Raw genomic sequence first — 21,484 nt, 5'->3', positions numbered from 1 at the left:
GGCATGATCTCGGCTCACTGCAACCTCCGCCTCTCTGGTTCAAGCAATTCTCCTGACTCAGCCTCCCAAGTAGCTGGGATTACAGGCACACACCACCATGCCCGGCTAACTTTTATATTTTTTGTAGAGACGGGATTTCAACAGATTGGCCAGACTAGTCTCGAACTCCTGGCCTCAAGTGATCTGCCCACCTCAGCTTCCCAAAGTGCTGGGATTACAGGTGTGAGCTACCATGCCCGGCCACTTTTAGTTAATTCTTGCATATTCTTCAATTTGTAAAGGTTACTTCATAGTTTTATTATTCCAGAAGTTGACAAATAATTGCACAGTCATTCTAGCCAAATCTTTCAAGCTATGATTTCAGACATACGGTGTTACCTTTATCTTTCCAGACCAAAAGCCCCATCATTGATTTTAGAAGGTCCTTATATAATTTTTTCTAAGTGGTATGTATGGAGAAGTCAGGTGGTCACTAGAGAAATAAGTGATACATTTACCTGGTTCTGAAAAAGTTTAACATCTTGAAAGTCATTCAGTCTCCATAAAGTGATTTGGCAGACCTATGACTGGAGTCAGTTTCAGTTGATCCTTTAACTCTGCAGACATTCTTACTTAGGGTTGGCTGCTGAGAGACTCGGAAGATGATATGTATATTGGTAAAACTGGTTCAGAATCTGGCCCTCAGTCTTGCAGGGCTAGACTCCAGAAATTCAGTCTTTCTAGTGCTCCATATCTGATCAGAAGTAGGGAAGCTGATTCATCCCGATACACACCCAAGTCTATTCATCAGACTTAGTGTTAATTTTTAGTTAGAAATATAACTGTCAGGCAGACTGGATATTTGTGAGGTCTACTCTAGGCACTTTCTCACTGTAATCAAACCACATGGGGGTAGATAACATGAGATTGTCAGGCTGGAGGCCTGATTTGTCTGTCTCCTGGTAAGCATCATATACATCATATACTTGAGTCAGCTGAGAGACTGCCCCTCCACTGCACAATGCTTGCCTGGCATTGCTGGCCCCTGATGTTGGGACACTGCCTTTTCCACATTGCCATGGCTTACCAGTGTCCACTTGAGCATAACAGTTAATACCTTCATCTTGTTGTCAAAAAGTTTAACATCCTGAAACATTCAGTCTCCAAGGTGATTTGGCAGACCTATGATTGGGTTCAGTTTCAGTTGATCCTTTAACTCTGCAGACATTCTTATTTATTTATTCATTCATTTATTTGGAGATAGGGCCTTGCTCTGTCACCCAGGCTGGAGTGCAGTGGTACGATCATAGCTCGTTGCAGCCTCAGAGTAGATGGGACTACAGGTGCACACCACTACATTTGGCTAATTCAAAAAAAAAAATTATTTGTAGAGACAGAGTCTCACTATGTTAGCCAGGCTGGCTTCAAACTCTTGCTCGCAAGTGATCCTCCCACAGGTTCATTTCCCAAAGCCCTGGGGTTCAGGCAACAGCCACTGTACCTGGTCTCTGAGGACATTCTTACTTCCCAATTCACTTGACATAAGGCCTCACAGTTGCTCAGTATATCCATTCTTCACACGGAAGCTTTTCATTCTTGGAAGTATAGTATTAGAGAGGTAACAGAATTCCGGAAAGAGGAAATCCTTTGGAACCCTAATGCCTGTGTTTGAATCCTGGCTCCAACACTTGCCATGTGACCTTTAGTCAGTTATTGTCTCTATATGTCCTTCGGTTTCCTCATCTGGAAGATGGGTATTGTAAGTGTCTATCTCATGGGGTGGTTGTGAGAAACAGTGTGCCTGACATGCAGTAAGTGTTATATAATTGAGTGGCCACTGAAGTTGCTTTTCTCTAAAAAGTTATCATGTCTTGATAAGGCAGGCAAGATTGAAGATGATAATCTACGTGCTTTGAAGTAATTTTTTTTTTTTTTTTTTTTTTTTTTTTTTTTTTGAGACGGAGTCTCACTGTGTCGCCCAGGCTGGAGTGCAGTGGCCGGATCTCAGCTCACTGCAAGCTCTGCCTCCCGGGTTTTTACGCCATTCTCCTGCCTCAGCCTCCCGAGTAGCCGGGACTACAGGCGCCCGCCACCTTGCCCGGCTAGTTTTTTGTATTTTTTAGTAGAGACGGGGTTTCACCGTGTTAGCCAGGATGGTCTCGAACTCCTGACCTCGTGATCCACCCGTCTCGGCCTCCCAAAGTGCTGGGATTACAGGCTTGAGCCACCGCGCCCGGCCATTTTTTTTTTTTTTTTGAGACAATGTCTTCCTCTGTCGCCTAGGCTAGAGTGCAAAGGCACCATCTTGGCTCACTGCAACCTCCATCTCCCAGGTTCAAGTGATTCTCGTGGCTCAACCTCCCGAGTAACTGGGATGCAGGCATGCACCACCATGCCTGGTTGATTTTTGTATTTTTTGTAGAGACGAGGTTTTACCATGTTGCCCAGGTTGGTCTTGAACTCCGGGCCTCAAGTGATTCGCCTGCCTTGGTCTCCCGAAGTGCTGGGATTACAGATGTGAGTCATCGTGCCCAGTGCCAACTTGAACATTTTCTCGTGCTCTCCCTTTATCAACTTGTTTGCATAATGTACACAAGATAAGTTCCAGAACAAAGTCTGAGGGAACTGCCCAGTTGTCTTTATTATTAAACTTTGTTTCCTCGTCCTTCTGAAAACATAAATTTGGAAGCAAAGCTAAAAATCTTTCTTTTGAGGAAAATTTAAAAGGATCTTCCTTCAGTGTTTCATTGAAGTAAAACAATTTTTAAAAAAAAATTTTCAGGCCGGGCACCGTGGCTCACGCTTGTAATCCCAGCACTTTGGGAGACCGAGGCAGGCAGATCACGAGGTCAGGAGATCGAGACCATCCCGGCTAACATGGTGAAAGCCCGTCTCTACTAAAAATGCAAAAAATTAGCCGGGCGTGGTGGCGGGCGCCTGTAGTCCCAGCTACTCGGGAGGCTGAGGCAGAAGAATGGCGTAAACCTGGGAGGCGGAGCTTGCAGTGAGCCGAGATCACGCCACTGCATTCCTGCTTAGGCAACAGCAAGACTCTGTGTCAAAAAAAAAAAAAAAAAAAATTCTGGTGGTTTCTTTTTATAATATACATATATATACTATGAAACATATGAACTTTTTCTTGAGTGTTCTGACATGCAGAAAATAAATTTTTGCTTTCATACTTCCTTAGACATGAATTTTACATTGTCACTTGTTATCTTTTGCTTTTGTTAGATTTCAAATTATAAGACATTAACTATGGAGATAGCAAAACAAAAGAGGTGGTGATACCCTTCATGGAATGAAACCCAAGGGATTTATTTTCTTCAGCATTTTAAATAATTTTTATGCATTTAGGTTTTGCCTTTTTAAAAACTGGAGTAGGTTCTAGTTTATACAACTTCCATGTTACAATCTTTTGAACATCCAGCTTGAAAATGTGACTAGAAAATGTATTAATAATGTTATTATGTAGCTTCTTTGCACTACTGCAAAACAAAACAGGAATTTACTTAATATGGTAAAAAATGAAATAGAGGTAGTGAATTTATGGGGAAATTTTAGCTTAAAACTTGAAACACTGTCTACACAGATAACATATGTTACAGGTTTTTTTTTTTTTTTTTTTTTTTTTTTTTTGAGAGGGAGTCTCACTGTGTTACCCAGGCTGGAGTGCAATGGTGTGATCTCAACTCACTGTGAACTCCGTCTCCTGGGTTCAAACGATCCTCCTACCTCAGCCTCCCAGGTAGCTGGGATTACAAGCGTGTGCCACCGCACCCAGCTAATTTTTGTATTTTTAAGTAGAGACGGGGTTTCACCATGTTAAGCAGGTTGGTCTCAAACTCCTGACCTCAGGTGATCAGCCTGCCTTGGCCTCCAAAGTGCTGGGATTACAGGCATGAGCAACCACACCTGGCCATGTTACAGTCTTCCTAGAGAAAATTGTGTAAGTCTCTTGATTGAGAGAGTTGAAAACAGGATGAACACTTCACTGAAAGAGATGGGCTGGTTCTGAAATTTGTCCATCTGCCTTGCATAGGCAGTAATAATTTCAGCATAAGGGAGTGTCAAGTTATTCACACCGGTGTTATTCTCTTTGAGGTCATTTTCAAACCTAAGACACCAAAGTTCTAATTCATAATTAGAAATCAAGAATGACTATACTATCAAGTTTATATAACTTGATAAAATCTGTCACCAGGTGTGAACCTTCCCAGACAGTGTGAAAGTTTGGGATCCAGGCCGGGCATGGTGGCTCACACCTGTAATCCCAGCACTTTGGGAGGTCAAGGCAGGCAGATCACCTTAGGTCGGGAGTTCGAGACCAGCCTGACCAACGTGGAGAAGCCCCATCTGTACTAAAAATACAAAATTACCCGGGCATGGTGGCGCATGCCTGTAATCCCAGCTACTCGGGAGGCTGAGGCAGGAGAATCGCTTGAACCTGGGATGCGGAGGTCGCGACAGCCGAGACCGTGCCATTGCACTCCAGCCTGGGCAACGAGAGCAAAACTGTCTCAAAAACAGGAAAGTTTGGGATCCAGGTGGCCACGTAATCCATAGAGCATTGTGCTAGGCCTAAGGGAGTGGATGCAATGAAATGTGAGACTGCACCTCTCATTCGCAAGGAGCTTGTAATCAAATTTTTGGGACCAAGCAGACACAAATACATAACTAATAAGTAATCTAGATGAGGACTGAGCTAAGAGTAGAGAACCAGAATGAGGCAAAGTTGACTTTCTGCTGACAGGGCTTTTGGCAAGAACTCTGATTTCAGCTGCCAGTGACGAACGGGTATGTTTCAACAGGATGAAGGAAAGGGATCATTCCAGATCTAAGCAAATCTCCAGCATTTTTCCTCATTCATGGATTGTTGTTTTGAAGCTAGTTTTTAAAGCTGTGTCCCTTTCTACTTATCTAGTGTGTCTCACACTTCCTGATCCTGTGGCCCACCTCACGTCCTCTCACTTGCCTTTTATTTCCACTTCATGCAGATGACCTGAGGGGCCTCATCTCTGCCTCACTGTAGAAATCTCTTACTTTCCACCTCAGGGCGTCTCTGAAATGGAGTGAGGGAGTTAACACTTCCTAGGGCAACGTTTAACCTTAATCAGATGGGAGCAGGTAGCTGGGTCTTCCGTGCCTGGGATGAAGATTTCCGAGGCTAGTCCCAGTGGGATCGCCCCTGTGTCCACAGTGGAAAGCAGCTCAGAATGCACCCTCGAATCAGTGTTCCTCTCTTTCACTCTCCCAGCCCCTCGCTCCTGTTCTCTGGGAGTACTTGCCAAAGTAATCCTCCTTCCAGCAGGCATCTTAGCCTCTGATCTCTGGAGAGAGCCAAGGCTTAAACACCTACTTACAATTTTGTTTACTGGAGATTGTTTAATTTACAAATCAGTTATTTCCTTAGTGACGCCGACGAAGAGTCAAAACAAATCCAAAAACCAGGCATCAATTTACTGGGAGACCTTTCAAAGAAGGCAAGTGCCATGCCAAGGCACACAGAGGTATACTGAGAGACCAGCTGAGCAGACATCAAAGAGAAAGCAGTTCAAGGACCAAAACCAGTGAATTTTTAGCTAAACCCAATATGAACAGATTATTTTCATTATAATTTTTTTCTATTTTCTCTGACATCTTTTGCTTGTTCTATTTCTCATTTCTTTCTCTTTTTTTCCCCTCTGACTTCTGAATATATTAAATAAACATTGCATTTCTTGGGGTTGAAAACTACCTGCTTTTTCATAAATGAGGTGCTAGAAAAATTATTATAGAATCCAAATATGGGAGAGAATAGTTTAAGCTACTTATAAGTATTTTATACATTTTTTTCTTTCTAAGACAGGGTAGGAATTTTTTTCAACTGAAAACAACGAACTCATAGAAAATATTGCCACTTGCAGTGGATCATGCCTGTAATCCCAGCACTTTGGGAGGCCAAGGCAGGCAGATCACCTGAGGTCCAGAGTTCGAGACCAGCCTGACCAACATGGAGAAACCCTGTCTATACTAAAAATACAAAATTAGCCAGGCGTGGCAGCACGTGCCTGTAATCCCAGCAACTTGGGAGGCTGAGGCAGGAGAATCGCTTGAACCTGGGAGGCGCAGGTTGCAGTGAGCCGAGATCACACCATTGCACTCCGTCCTGGGCAACAAGAGCGAAAACTCTGTCTCAAAAATAAATAAATAAATAAATAAATAAATAAATAAAATATTAATCGGAGTATACAAGTAAATATTAATACAAAAAAATTTAACTTTGGCGTTTGGGCTTTTACATAGAAATATAAAAATGATGGCATATTTTCCATCTTTATTTATAGAAGAAAAATACTTTTTATAAATAACATTCCCATTCATTCAACAGATATTTAATCAGGTGCATTGATTTTGAGGATATTGCTGTTAAAATGTTTGAATTCTGACTTTTCATTTTCATAACTCTAAAGAAAATATCAACAAATAGCTCCCGCTCTTGGGGCTGGATAGACTTAATCCAAGATTCTGAGCCATTTAGGAAGTCTCTCACCCAGGCTTGAAAACATAATTACTTGAGCTATTTCATACTAACTTCTGTGAATGAGTGCTCTGATGAGCTTCATTTTCTGGGAGGCTCAGGTAGGAGGATTGCTTGAACCCAGGAATTCCAGGCTGTACTGAGCTGTGATTGTGCCACTGCACTCCAGCCTGGGCAACAGAGCGAGACCCCAGCTCGAAAATAAATAATAAATAAATAAGTAAATAAATGGCTTTCTTTTCATTTAAAGAACACACACAAACTAGATTCGTCAAAGAAACATTATTTTGTCAGGTTTATAGAGTGTTAAGCAGAAATAGTCCCCACTTTCACAGAGCTTGTATAAAACTAGGTTTGCATTAGAATTATGTACTATTTTTCTACTTTTTTCACTATTACTTTGTTCAGACCATTCACCTCTCATCGTGAAGATGTCTTCTAAAAATGGAAAAGTACAATGGCTTAAACTATTACAGGTTTTAAGAAAATCAGAAAATGGCATGAATAGTGGGAGAACCAGAAAGAGTTGAAACTTAGAGAAAACATTGAGGAGTGGAGGACCTCGGCTGGAGTGGAGGGAAGACTCTGATTTTGGGCTTTATTCTCAAAGCACATGCTAAGCTATTGGCAGGACACTTTTCTCACCAAAATCTCTTGGGGATTGAGTAAAGGTTTTTTCATGCATGGAGGTACACGAGTGTCAAAAAAGCACATATTTGCAGAAGTTTCTTTTTGTGGTCAGGAAATTAGGTAGGACCAGCAACAGTGAAAACATAGCTCTTGGTTTAGTACTCAGGTTGTCTTGGGCAAGCCCCAAATTACATCAAAAAGGAGTTGATTGATTGGAAGGTGAAGGCAGGCCTGGGTTGCCTAACGATGAGAAATGCCAAGGTTTTGGAGAAGAAGAAAAAGCTAAAATCATGCTTTGCGGGTAGAAAGAAAAGAGACACACCTTCCTTTTTTGTTTTATGGTTCCTGTTTATGACTCTGCTTTTTATGCAAGCAACCACACTTCCTCATTTCCCTACAAGGCTCCCTGGAGGTGAGGGTGGACGGGAATGTGTGAGAAAAGCTGGGGATATGTGGTCAAAAATAAATTTGGAAAATTTATTGCCTTTGGGTGGAGAAGGGAAGTTTCCGTGGGTGCTGCCTACAATTGTCAAATTGTGGCCGAATGGCTCCATTAACAATCAGACAATTATTTGTCAACCACAGTTTATTGGCAAATTATTTGACCCTCCCTATTTCTTAATGCCATTACTTCCATTTAGCGATTGTGAAGGCCTGCCATGGTAGTCATTGTACTCAGAAGTAAATTGACTCAGGCCTACTCAGATCATTCCTTAAGAGTTTAATCAGGATTAGTTTCTAAGCCTAAGCCCCAGCCTATCACCGAGCCCCTGGACCACGGTGCCATGATGCTGTAGTATTAAGACTCTACTTTTAGTGCATGTTTGATAGACGGTCTTTTTTTTTTTTTTTTTTTGGCTGCATAGTGTTCCATGGTGTATACGTACCACAATTTCTTTATCCAGTCTACCACTGATGGGCATTTAGATTGAGTCCGTGTCTTTGCTATTGTGAATAATGCTACAATGAACACATGTGTGCAAGTGTCTTTATGACAGAACAATTTATATTCCTTTGGGTATATGCCCAGTAATGGGATTACTGGGTTGAATGGTATTTCTGTTTTTAACTTTTATTTTAAGTTCAGGGATACATATGCGGGTGTATTATATAGGTAAATGTGTGTCATGGGAGTTGTATGCATTATTTCATCACCCAGGTATTAAGCTTAGTACCCATTCGTTATTTTTCCTGATCCTCTCCTTCTTCCCTCCACCCTGAAGCAGGCCCCAGTGTCTGTTGTTCTCTTCTATGTTTCCATTAGAAACATAATGAACTAAATGATGTGTCCCTTTGTTTAGCTCCTACTTATAAGTGACAGCATGCCGTATTTGGTTTTCTGTTCCTACGTTAGTTTGCTAGGATAATGGCCTCCAGCTCCATCCATGTTCCTGCAAACACATGATTTATCCTTTTTTATGGCTGCATAGTATTTCATGCTGTATATGTACCACAATTTCTTTATCCAGTCTACCACTGATGGGCATTTAGGTTGACTCCATGTCTTTGCTCTTGTGAGTAGTGCTGCAGTGAACATATATGTGCATGTGTCTTTATGATGGAACAATTGATATTCCTTTGGGTATATGCCCAGTAATGGGATTACTGGGTTGAATGGTATTTCTGTTTTTAGGTCTTTGAGGAATCATCACAATGGTTGAACTAATTTGCACTCTTACCAACAGTGTATAAGCATTCCTTTTTCTCTGAAACCTTACCAGCACCTGTTATTTTTTGACATTTTAAATAATAGCCATTCTGACTCGTGTGGGATGATATCTCATTGTGGTTTTGATTTGCATTTTGCTAGTTATCAGTGATGTTGAGCTTTTTTTCATATGCTCCTTGGCCACATGTATGTCTTATTTTGAAAAGTGTGATAGACAGTCTTTTTGTTTGTTTGTTTTTTTGAGAGGGAATTTCACTCTTGTTACCCAGGGTGAAGCGCAACAGCACAATCTCAGCTCTCTGCAGCCTCTGCCTCCCAGGTTTACGCGATTCTCCTGCCTCAGCCTCCCAAGTAGCTGGAATTACAGGCATGCGTCATCACACCCAGCTAATTTTGTATTTTTAGTAGAGATGGAATTTCTCCATGTTGGTCAGCCTGGTCTCGAACTCCTGACCTCAGGTGATCCGCCTGCCTCGGCCTCCCAAACTGCTGGGATTACAGTGGTGAGCCACTGCACCCGGCTGATAGGCAATCTTAACGTCAAAAAGTAAAATGTTGGCCAGGCGCAGTGGCTCATGCCTGTGAGCAGAACTTTTTGTTTTGTTTTGCTTTTTTTGTTTTTGATACAGAGTTTTGCACTTTTTTGCCCAGGCTGGATTGCAATGACACAATCTAGGTCCACAGCAACCTCTGCCTTCCGGGTTCAAGCAATTCTCCTGCCTCAGCCTCACGAGTAGCTGGAATTACAGGCGCACACCACCACGCATGGCTCATTTTGTATTTTTAGTAGAGACGGGGTTTCTCCATGTTGGCCAGGCTGGTCGCAATCCTCTGACCTCAGGTGATCCATCCTCCTTGGCCTCCCAAAGTGCTGGGATTACAGGTGTGAGCTACCGCACCCGGCAGCAGAACTTTTAAGAAATAGAAACTATTGAACATTTTTAGCAGGCAAGCTAACAAAATCAGTTCGCATTTTAGAAATGCTACTCTGGTAGAGAATGAAGAATGGATTAAAGGTCAGAGAAACCTTGAAAAAGTCCTCTTCTATACTTAAACGGCCAGTTGTGTTACCTAAAGTAACATAGAAATGTAGGCATAAAGAGGTGGAGACTGGTGGGAGAGATATTTAGGAGGCTTTTTGATTAAACCTAAGATATCAGAGAGAGAAAGGAAGCCAGGATGGATTCAAATTTCAGGCTGGGAGATCACTGAGAGAGAAAGCATCACGATGGAGAATATTTCGAATCTCTAGTGCGATGGAGTCATCCGGATTGTGTTATCAAGTGTGCTGTGGGGTTTACAAGATAAAGAGGAACCTATGGGGAGAATGAGGAAAAAGGCAGGCACAGGAGAAGGAGACTGGGGAGGGTGTAGTGTCCCAAAGGCCGTGGGAGGAAAGAGTTTTAAGAATAAGTGGTCACGAATCCAATGCTTTCAGAAGTTCATATGACATTAGGACTCCAGGATTTTGTGAGTGAGCCAGGCAGAAGCCGCGTTGGTATCCTGGAGGTGGAGAGCAGACTGCAGCCAGCTGGAGCAAGGGACAAGAGGAGGAAGTGCAGGGCGTGAGTGCATTCCTCTTTCCAAAAGGCGAGGCCTGGAACTGTGCCAGTCATGTTCACAGCTCTGTCACCAGCACTCAAAACAGTCCCTGATACAGTGTGGACACTTTAAACTTTGTAATGATTTCGTGAAGGGAGTGAGAGATTCCGGCAATAGCTCCATTGGGTCACAGGATCCAGATGGCTTCTGTAGTTGGTTTATTTTTAGCTATGAGACAATGGAGCATGTTAAGTATGCCAAAGGGGGAGAAGCTACTGCCGAGAGAAGGAGCTTTAGGGCACAGGAGCAAGAGGATATAGGATAGAACAAAGTTCCTAAAGAAGGTGGGAGGGTGAGATCCAGAGCATGGGTCGAAGGATGGAGGTGAACGAGAAGCTCCGGAGAGATGGGCGTGATGAGTTCAGGGATTGTGTAGGGATGGACCCACAAAATTATCAACACCTGACGGAGTCACAGGTGGTAGCTTCTACTTGCTTCTACTTTTTCCTGCAAAGAATCTAATGTCATATGACATTTGAAGAATTAAGCAGGAGACATAGGATAAGGAGCCTGAGAATGGTGATGTTTTGTTCCACCTGTTAAGGGGAATGGAAGAAGTTGCTGACTAGGGATAAGAGCCCTATTCTTGTCTGAATTAAAAGTGGGCGTTGGATGTGAGGGCGATCTGGCTGCGACATCTGTCACCCCATTGACCGCCAGGTTGATTTGGCTGATCTGGCTGGCTGGGCGGCTGTCCCCTTCCTCCCTCACTCCTCCATGTGCGTCCCTCCTGAAGCTGCGTGCTCAGTCAAAGAGGACGAGCATCCCTGATAGAGGAGGACCGGTCTTCGGTCAAGGGTATGCAACTAGCTCAGCTATCCTGCTGGAACCTCCAAACAAGCTCTCAAGAAGTTGGCTTAAGGTCCAGCTCCAGCCCTGCCCAGATTCCCACCCTCTAAGGATGAAGCACTCAGGCTCACCTCTATGATGCTGTAACTACACCCCTACCTTTGACCTTGTTCTTTGTGTTTTGAGCTTATCCCCCTTGATCAAGGTTCCAGTTTTTCCTCACTTGGAATAAGGGCAAACAATAACGGCAGATTTCCCAATTCTAATAGAATGGAAATCTTTAAAAGCAAATGTCTTGAAATTGTTGGATACATAGGAAAAAAAAAAGCATCACAGCTCATTTGAATGGCATTTTTATCATTATTCCCTTTTCTTCTAGGAGTCTACTATGCAACTGCATACTGGATGCCTGCTGAAATGACAGTAGAAGTCAAAAATATAATGGACAAGAATGGGGACGCCTATGGCTTTTACAATAACTCTGTGGAAACCACAGGCTGGGGCATCCTGGAGATCAGAGCTGGCTATGGCTCTCAAGCCTTGAGCAATGAGATCATCATGTTTGTGGCTGGCTTTTTGGAGGGTTACCTCACTGCCCCGTAAGTATCCCAGTCATGGTGGGGCCACTGCCAGGCAACCCCTGTCCTTCCCATGTTCCACAGTGACTCTCATCTTCCTGGCGTTGCACATTAGAACTGAAGAGTAGCTGGAGTTCTTCACGTGTGTGATAGAGACATTATTATAATTGCATTTTTGCGGCGGTGGGGCATGGGACAGGTTCTCGCTTTGTTGCGAGGCTGGAGTGCGGTGGCGATCATAGCTCACTGCACCCTTGATCTCCTGGGCTCAAGCAATCCTTCCACCTCTGCCTCCTGAGTAGCTGGGACCACAAGCATGGGCCCAGAATTGCATTTTTTCCTATAATCAGTACCTGCCGAAAAAGAACAAAACCCCCAAGTGTGGCACTCTTTAATTCTCATGGCACTTTTTAAAAATCTTCCTATCCCATGAAACTATTTTATTTTATATATTTTTGCAAAGACAGGGTCTCCTCATGTTGCCCAGGCTGGTCCTAAACTGCTGACCTCAAGCCATCCTCCCATCTTGGCCTCCCATAGTGTTGGAATTACAGGTGTGAGCCACCATACCCAGAAATGAAATGATTTTAAAGGACAGCAAAGTCCTTTCAGCCTACTAGTCACTTGTTGTCTGGTAGAAAGCAAATGAGAGGTGGGGTCGCTCCTTGAGAACAACGGAGCAGGGAAGATTAATTAAAAATAAACGGTTGGTGCATTTATTTCCAGCCATCTTGAAACAATACCTCCATGTGGGCAGAGATTTTTAAATTGACATTATAATGAGTCTAAAATAAATGTTTCTTCTAGTTCTACTGTTACTTGATTCTAGTGTCCTTGCCTTGCCTTATAAAAGTAACATGGATGTAATTAATAATAATGCAATCAGGCTACATGCCTTTTAGAGAAGAGGACTTTAAGGAAAATAAAGTTGCAATTTATCTAATCAACTCTCATCCCTCCTTTGATATAAAAAGTGTCTTGATGACTTTGCTTGACTCTTTTATTCTCTGTGACCTAGATTGTTGAGTGCAATTTCACCAAACTTTATTTAGGCTGTTACTGCCTTAGTCATAGTAAGTGAAATGTCAATCTTAATTTACTTTGAGTACTGGAGATTGTATCAGATGTCGAATGACTAGTTGTTGGGCTCTGGTTGCTCTTTTTTAATTCAGACTACAAATTTTTGTTTTTATTTTTATACCCAATTTTTTTACTCTTCCATACAAATCTCCTTAACAGCATACTATTCAATCAATGTATAAAACTTCGTAAACGGAATCAGATTTTTTTAACATGGTTAAAATCATTTTATACAGGTAAAAATCTGAACTTCTCCACATCTTTATCCACTTCTGTTTCCACTGAATTCTGATTGTGTTATTTGAGTCGTGAGTTGGAAGAAACAATTTGAACCACAGTTGTGTGAATATAAATAGGTTAGATTAACTCATGAGTGACATATACAATGGGTTATTAATGGAAACTATGTGATCTGCAGAAAGCAGCTCTAATCTCTGAGAATGTTCTGAGAGTGCACATGTTTCCCTTGGATATTTCTGTTGGTGTTACTCTTAGAGCTCACAGAGATTCACAGGGCTTTGACAAAGGTGGCACCTCTCATATTCTTATGTCTCAGAAAAACATAAGCTTTAACATCTCATAGCAGCCACTTTTGAAGGTGGCTTTATCATTTCACCTTTACTTTTTATATAAAGCATTGAGCTATTCTTACGAGTAACTTTATCCACTAACCAAAAAAGTCTATAGAAAAAGAAGCATTCTAATAATAACTTTTAAAAAACACTTCTGTGTTAGAGTAAAAATTGTTTGTTTGTTTGTTTGTTTGTTTTGAGTTAGAGTCTCTCTGTGTCGCCCAGGCTGGAGTGCAGTGGTGTAATCTCGGCTCACTGCAACCTCTGCCTCTCGGATTCAAGCAATTCTCGAGCTTCAGCCTCCCTAGTAGCTGGGACTACAGGTGCATGCCACCACAACCAGCTGATTTTTACATTTCCTTGTAGAGATGAGGTTTCACCACATTGGCCAGGCTGGTCTCAAACTCCTGACCTCATGATCCTCCCCCCTTGGCCTCCCAAAGTGCTGGGATTACAAGCATGAACCACCGCGCCAGGCCTGTATTAAAGTACAAATTTTATTTATTTATTTATTTATTTATTTATTTATTTATTTATTTATTTTAAGACAGGGTCTTGCTCTGTTACCAGGCTGGAGTGCAGTGGCGCAATCACGGCTCACTGCAGCCTTGACCTCCTGAGCTCAAGAGATCTTCCTACCTCAGCCTCCACAGTAGTTGAGCCTACAGATGGGAGCCACCACATTCAAATAATTTTGTTTTGGTTTTTTTTTTTTGAGATGGAGTTTCACTCTTGTTGCCCAGGCTGGAGTGCAATGGCACGATCTCGGTTCACTGCAACCTCCACCTCCCAGGTTCAAGTGATTCTTCTGCCTCAGGCTCCCGAGTAGCTGGGATTACAGGCATGAGCCACCATGCCCGGCTAATTTTGTATTTTTAGTAGAGATGGGGTTTCTCCGTGTTGGTCAGGCTGGTCTCAAACTCCCGACCTCAGATGATCCACCTGCCTTTTCCTCCCAAAGTGCTGGGGTTACAGGCGTGAGCCACCGCGCCCAGCTTAATTTTTTATTTTTAGTAGAGATGAGGTCTCACTGTGTTTCCCAGGCTGGTAATTTTGTTTCTTAAAAAAAGACACTCAGCTACTATTCAGGAACTGTTTTCTTGTTTAATTTGCCTTTTTGCCATGTCCTTTCAAAGAGAAGTTGAGATGTATAAGTCAGCCTTTGAAAATTTTAAAAACAAATAAACAACAATACTTCCTGCAAATTGTGATGTAGGCTTTGAGGATCTGAGTCTGCCTTCCTTTCATACCAGTAGCAACAGCCCACGGGCGAATGATCAGGAGTGGGGCAGAGATAGCGCTAGAATCTCTAAAACTACATCCTTAAGGAAAAGCTGGGTCACTCTTGCTAGCAACTCTCCTGTAGAGAACAACCTCAAAAGAGCTTGTTAGCCGTAAGTACAGAGTACAAGAGAGAAAAGCACCCCAGTGGCCAGAATAGTCAAAGAAGGCTTTTGGAAGAAGTGAGTTGTAGGCCTGGTGCTTGATAGAAGAGAACTACTAGGTTTGGCTGGGAAGAGGGATAAAGTCATTCCGAGCAGAATGTAATGGAACAGAGTACTGAAAAAAGGCGCTGAGTCTGAAATAAGTTGCATTTACAAGGAGTAAGGAGTGGCTGGGCACAGTGTCTTGCGCCTGTAATCACGACACCTTGGGAGGCCAAGGTGGGAGGATCACCTGAGGTCAGGAGTTCGAGATCAGCCTGGCCAACATGGCGAAACCCCATCTCTACTAAAAATGTAAAAATTCGTCTGGTGTGGTGGTATGCATCTGTAATCCCAGCTACTTGGAAGGCTGAGGAAGGAGAATCGCTCCAACCAGGAGGTGGAGGTTGCAGTAAGCTGAGATTGCGCCATTGCACTCCAGTCTGGGCAACAAGAGTGAAACTCCATCTCAGAAAACAAAAACAAAAACAAGGAACGAGGAGTGGAGGCTTCAGTTGAACAATCGAAGGACGGTGGGTTTCAAAAGGCAAATGGGGACCATGTGTGGAAGGCCTTGGATGGAAGTGCTGCCAACAGTCCTTCTCTACTTGGAGCACAGAGTGCCCGAGGTTTCTTAAATATGAAAGATGACCTCTCTGTCGACTCTGTCTAGTGTTTGTGACTGTGGTCATTTTCCCACCCTTCTCAAAGAGGGGCTTCCCATATATGTGGTACCAAGAGCCTGAGAGGACCTCTGCTCTGCAGAGTCTTTGATGTAGCTCAAAGGCCATCTCAAATGCTGTCTTCTTTTTCTTTTTTTTTTTTTTTTTGAGACGGAGTCTCACTCTGTCGCCCAGGCTGGAGTGCAGTGGCACATCTCGGCTCACTGCAAGCTCCGCCTCCCGGGTTCACGCTATTCTCCTGCCTCAGCCTCCCAAGTAGCTGGGACTACAGGCGCCTGCCACCACACCTGGCTAATTTTTGTATTTTTAGTAGAGATGGGGTTTCACTGTATTAGCCAAGATGATCTTGATCTCCTGACCTCGTGATCCGCCCCCCTCGGCCTCCCAAAGTGCTGGGATTACAGGCGTGAGCCACCGCGCCCGGCAAATGCTATCTTCTTGAAGCTTTTTAAGATTTCATTCCCACTGGATTAGAGCTCCAGCTCTCTCCTCTACCACCTGTTAGTGCCTTGATGGCCACCCTATTTTGTTAATCTTTATATACCCCAGATGTCTGGCATAGTGCTTTGCTCCCAGCTGTTACTTATTACATGCTAATTAGGTTTAATAGCATTCTAGTGTTCCAGTTCTATTAGAAACAAATTCTAAGTATGAGGTATATTTCCATGTAATGCAGTGTGATGGTAGCAGCCTTGACCAAACTGAAGATTCTTCCTCTGATTTTTAACTCTGTTAGACAGTTCCCTAAGAGTTACAGATTCAGCCTTTGATGTCTCATGAATGATATAAAGGCTGTTAAATAATCACGGATTGATTTTTAATAAAATGAGACGAACTCTATCTGGAAAGCATGGTGATAAGTGTATGGGGACCTGGTCTCTCTAGTTTTTAATAAAGCAGCTGATCTCTTGTGTTGTTCATGCGGCTGCTGAAACTCCCTCCTCTGGAATTACACAGTTTGAATGAGTCAACTCAGCACGACAAACACTTGTTTTCCTACCTTGTGCCTGGCACTGAGGATAGGAAGAAACGTACGGAGTTTGTTCCTGACTACATTCTTCAAAGGCAACTCCTTTTACTTACATTAATATGTTGAGACAGGCGGCTCACGCCTGTAATCCCAGCACTTTGGGAGGCGGAGGCGGGCGGATCACGAGGTCAGGAGATCGAGACTATCCTGGCTAACATGGTGAAACCCCATCTCTACTAAAAAATACAAAAAAATTAGCCAGGCATGGTGGCGGGTGCCTGTAGTCCCAGCTACTCAGGAGGCTGAGGCGGGAGAATGGCATGAACCCGGGAGGCGGAGCTTACAGTGAGCCGAGACCTCGCCACTGCACTCCAGCCTGGGTGACCGAGCGAGACTCCACCTCAAAAAAAAAATTATTTTTTCTTCTTCTTCTTTTTTTCTTTTTTTGAGATGCAGTCTCACCTGTTACCCAGGCTGAGTGCAGTGGCACAATCTCGGCTCACTGCAACCTCCACCTCCCAGGTTCAAGCGATCCTCTAGGTTCAGCCTCTTGAGTAGCTGGGATTACAGGCATGCACCACCACTCCCAGCTAATTTTTGTATTTTTAGTAGAGACAGAGTTTCACCATGTTGGCCAGGCTGGTCTGGAACTCCTGACCTCAGGCAATCTGTCTGCCTCAGCCTCCCAAAATGCTGGGATTATAGGCATGAGCCACCGTGCCTGGCTCACTCTCAAAAATTTCTAATGATGTAATTTAAAATTGACCACAATTATTTCTAATTATTCTAATTTTTTGTAATTATTTCTAATTATTTGTAATTTAAAATTGACCACAAAATACCAAAGACGATGATAACCAGCCATTATATGCCATTTACAGTGTGCCAGACTCTGTTCAAAGCATTTGACATACGTTGAGTTATTTAATCCACAATACCATGAGGTGTGTATCATGATAATCTTCATATTATTCATATGAAAACTTGGGAAGTTAGGTAACTAGCTGAAAGTCACGAAGCTTGTGAGTAGGAGCCAGGATTGGAACGGAGGCTATCTAGTCCCAGAGTTTGCATGCGCATGCCCCGCTACCACAGACAAATGGATTCATCGCTGTGGGAAATACTAAAGGAGCCCAGTATGGTCTCTGACTCAGGGAGGCCAAGCAGGAGAGCGTAGGAGGTAGCACATGACAGGTGCTAAATGATGTGTTATTGCCATCATGCAAAAATATTCTGGGAAAGATGGGTGTGCACATGTCTTTCTGATCTCAACATGTAGAAGAGGTGTTGAAGAGGTAAAGGTGAGCAAAATCTCAGCCAAGCTAGCAGGAAACTTACCGACTTTACACACTGCAGGAACTGAAACTAAACCTGACTCATCCATGAGGTTGACACTAGTGTCGTCTCTGTTGAGAATTCAGAAGCATAGAGAAGTTGGAATCCTGCTTTTAGTAAGATATAGCTTAGAAGTAGTGGAGTCAGGCTTTAAACTCAGAGCTCAAAGCCTGAATTCTTTAATGTTACACTGCATTGCTCTGCCACACAGAAGTGTAGGGTCCCAGGCCCAGGGATCAGAGAAGGGCTTCAACCTGAAGAGACTGCAAGAAGATTGTATTCCTTGGAGCTTCTGTGTGTGGCAGGATCAGGTGAGGCCCCCACTTCTCATCTCAAGGTGGAGGTTTCTCTCCCCTTGTACTGAATGTCAGAATCAAAAAGGCTAGTCTCCACACCCAAGAAAAAAAAAAAAAAAAAAGCCAGGGGCAGTGGCTCACTCCTGTAATCCCAGCACTTTGGGAGGCTGAGGCGGGCAGATCACCTGAGGTCAGGAGTTCAAAACCGGCCTGACCAACATGGTGAAACCCCATGTCTACTAAAAATACAAAATTAGCTGGGTGTGGTGGCACACGCCTGTAATCCTAGCTACTTGGGAGGCTAAGGCAGTAGAATTGCTTAAACCTCTGTGACAAAAGTTGCAGTGAGCTGAGATCACATCACTGCCCTCCAGCCTGGGTGACAGAGCGAGACTCCATCTAAAAAAAAGAAACCAGAAGAAAAATTTTAATACTTCTGGCTCAGTCACCTTCCTGTATTTCCATCTGTCTTGTCTATGGTTATGTAGTAGACACTCTCAGCAGTGACACTCAAGTCAGGATTAATATTCCTCTGTTTAAGGATTTTCCCATCTAGACAATATTGACATTTTGGGTTGGATTATTCTTCACTGTGGCAAGATGTTCTGTACCTTGTGGGATCTTCAGCAGCATCTGTGGCCTCTACCCACTAGCTACCAGTGGCACCTTCTCCCTCACTCAGAAATGTCTCCAGAAATGCTCCCTACAGGGAAAAATCAGGCCAGTTGAGAGCCACTGCCTTATCTTGAAACAGACTGAAAAATTTGGGGGATCTGGGACTCTGCGTGGAGCCAGGCAGGGCGCAGTGATGGACGACTTTGGATAAAAAGTATGAATTTTTTGTTTCTTTACCTGAGTGAACATTGTAAGTGAAGAGCCCACAAGTTATTTGTTTCCAATAAATAAAACTGTTTTCATATAACTCTTTTTTTTTTTTTTTGAGATGGAACCTTGCTCTGTTGCCCAGGCTGGAGTGCAGTGTCATGATCTCTGCTCACTGCAACCTCTGCCTCCTGGGTTCAAGCAATTCTTGTGCCTCAACCACCCGAGTGCTGAGGTTACAGGCATATACCACCATGCCCGGCTTTTTGTATTTTTAGTAGAGACAGGGTTTTGCCATGTTGCCAAAGCTGGTCTTGAACTTCTGATCTCAAGCAATCCACCAGCCTCGACTTCCCATACTGCTGGGATTACAGGTGTAAGTCACCGTGCTGGCCTTCATATAACTTATTTTAAGAGCATGAGGCCAGGACAAAGGATCCCTCTCTTGTCACCCACACACTTGTCTAGCTTTAGTGCTGTTCTTGCTCTTGCATTTAGAGGTAGTAGAAGGTAACTAAATGGATCAAAGCAAAGGTATGTGATAGCATAAACTATATGTAAATAATAGTTTAATGTGATGATTCAATTTAATATATATACACAGGTAATTGGAAGAAAAAATTCTCATGAGGTAAAGTTTATTAAATTCCAGTACCACAAAATAAACAATTTCAAAGGATCATAATATTGTATACTTCACCAGCAATAAAACTATTCTCAGATTATTAGTTTCAGTTCCGGAAACTACTAGATAAAGAATATCTAAAGTTTCAAAATGTAGGAGCCAAATTCCCATTCTTGGAATCCAGCATGGCCTCCAATTCTAAAGTCCCGACATCAGTGAAAAGCATCAGATAAAAACCAGAACGAGGACTGCAGGTAAACATTCAGTCCAGAGGGTGCAGGGACTTCCTCTTTGCTCTAAACTTACAGCAAATTATAGGGAAAATATGAGAAAGAAAACCTCATAGTAACACAGCTGAGCTCCAGAACAAGATTAAATGTCTCTTCTACCAGAAATTGAACAGATAACAAAGTGATAAAATATGGATCTACTGGCCCTTGGCCTGAAGCCAGCAGAGGCAGCCACCTGCTGATGGGTGAGGGCCTCAATGCTTTGAGTGAGCTGAGTCAAGGCTGGGAGCCAGAAGTAGCCTTGATGCTTTTAACTGCTTGTAGAAAGGAGGCCACAAAATAGTGTTGGTGATGTAAGTCCTAGCCTATAGATTTATAAGAAACGGTAAGCTTGGGGGTGGGGAGGTGGTGGCAACCAAAAGCCAAAGCATTCACATGCTGGTTTGGTTATTTACAAATATCGCTGCAATATTCCATAGGATGGAAGTCCCAAAAAGGCACTGTAAGACCTGATTCCTAGGACTCAGATGGAGGCATTTGGACAGGGAAAGAGGGAGGGAGAGAGGGAGAGAGACAGAGGGGGGAAAGAAAAATGCCTACACACCAAAGTTCCAAAATCCACAAAGAAATTGAAAGATAGTTAACAAAATCAACAATGTGAGTATACTCCAGATTAATTTTTAGAATGGTTTAACAAAGACTTTACATTTGCATAGGGTGCTTTAAGTTATAAATGAAAGAAAACGGAGAATTTGTTAAACAAGGAGTAAGAAGTAAAAAGACGGATTTTTAAAAAGAGCTTGTTAGAAATGTAAAAGAAAATTATAGAAGTTAAATTTTTAAAAATCTCAATACATAGACAAACTCTGGACTAGATACAATCAGATAAAAAATTCTGAATCGGATATTAGTACTGAGGGATTTATACGATACACAGCCCAAAGAGAGAAAGGGTAAAACTTATGAAAAAACTGTTATTAGACATAGCAATTAGATTGAGAAACTCTCATATAGACCTATTAGGAGTTTCAGAAAAAGAGACTAGAGGCAATTGCAGATAAGCAATAATTGACAAGGTAATTGCTGAGAATTTATCAAAATGGAAAAAACAGGCCCAGTGCAATGGCTCACTCCTATAATCCCAGTACTTTCGGAGGCTGAGGTGGATGGATCACCTGAGGTCAGGAGTTCAAGATCAGCCTGGCCAATATGGCAAAACCCCACCTCTACTAAAAATACAAAAATTAGTCAGGCATGGTGGCAAACGTCTCTAGTCCCAGCTACTCGGGAGGCTGAGGCAGGAGAATTGCTTGAACTTGGGAAGCGGTGGTTACAGTGAGCCAAGATCACACGGCTGCACTCCAGCCTGGGTGACAGAGCAAGACTGCATCTCAAAAATAACACAAAAAACAAAAAACACAAATCCTTAGTTGGAAGACACAGCCTTTTAAATTGCTATAATGCAGCAGATGAGACTGCAGACAATTGAAGATAAAGGGAACCATCTTAAAAGCTATTAGAAAGGAAAGACATTAACTACAAAGGAATCTCAGCTAGGAAGCATACTGCGGATCATCAGCAATAGTGTCAGAAGACATCAAGATATTATCTTAAAAGTATTGAGGAGAAATATCTAACTAGAATGTTATAACCGTTTAAATCATCCAGGAGGAGGGGCAA

The 21,484-nt window shown here is 42.8% G+C and overlaps 1 protein-coding gene across 1 annotated transcript in view; it reads left to right on the top strand.

Annotated features, from left to right (window-relative positions):
• PLBD1 (phospholipase B domain containing 1) overlaps positions 1 to 21,484 on the top strand; it is a 68,368-nt gene that overhangs the window by 3,225 nt on the left and 43,659 nt on the right. Inside the window, exon 2 of the mRNA XM_001089478.3 lies at positions 11,569 to 11,788. Coding sequence (XP_001089478.2) covers positions 11,569 to 11,788 — 220 coding nt within the window. The remainder of the gene's footprint in view (positions 1 to 11,568; positions 11,789 to 21,484) is intronic.

This window comes from Macaca mulatta, chromosome 11, assembly GCF_049350105.2.
Source record: "Macaca mulatta isolate MMU2019108-1 chromosome 11, T2T-MMU8v2.0, whole genome shotgun sequence".
NCBI classification, from domain to species: domain Eukaryota; kingdom Metazoa; phylum Chordata; class Mammalia; order Primates; family Cercopithecidae; genus Macaca; species Macaca mulatta.
Note: the sequence above shows the minus strand (reverse complement) of the source record. Positions and strands in the feature narration are given on the sequence as shown.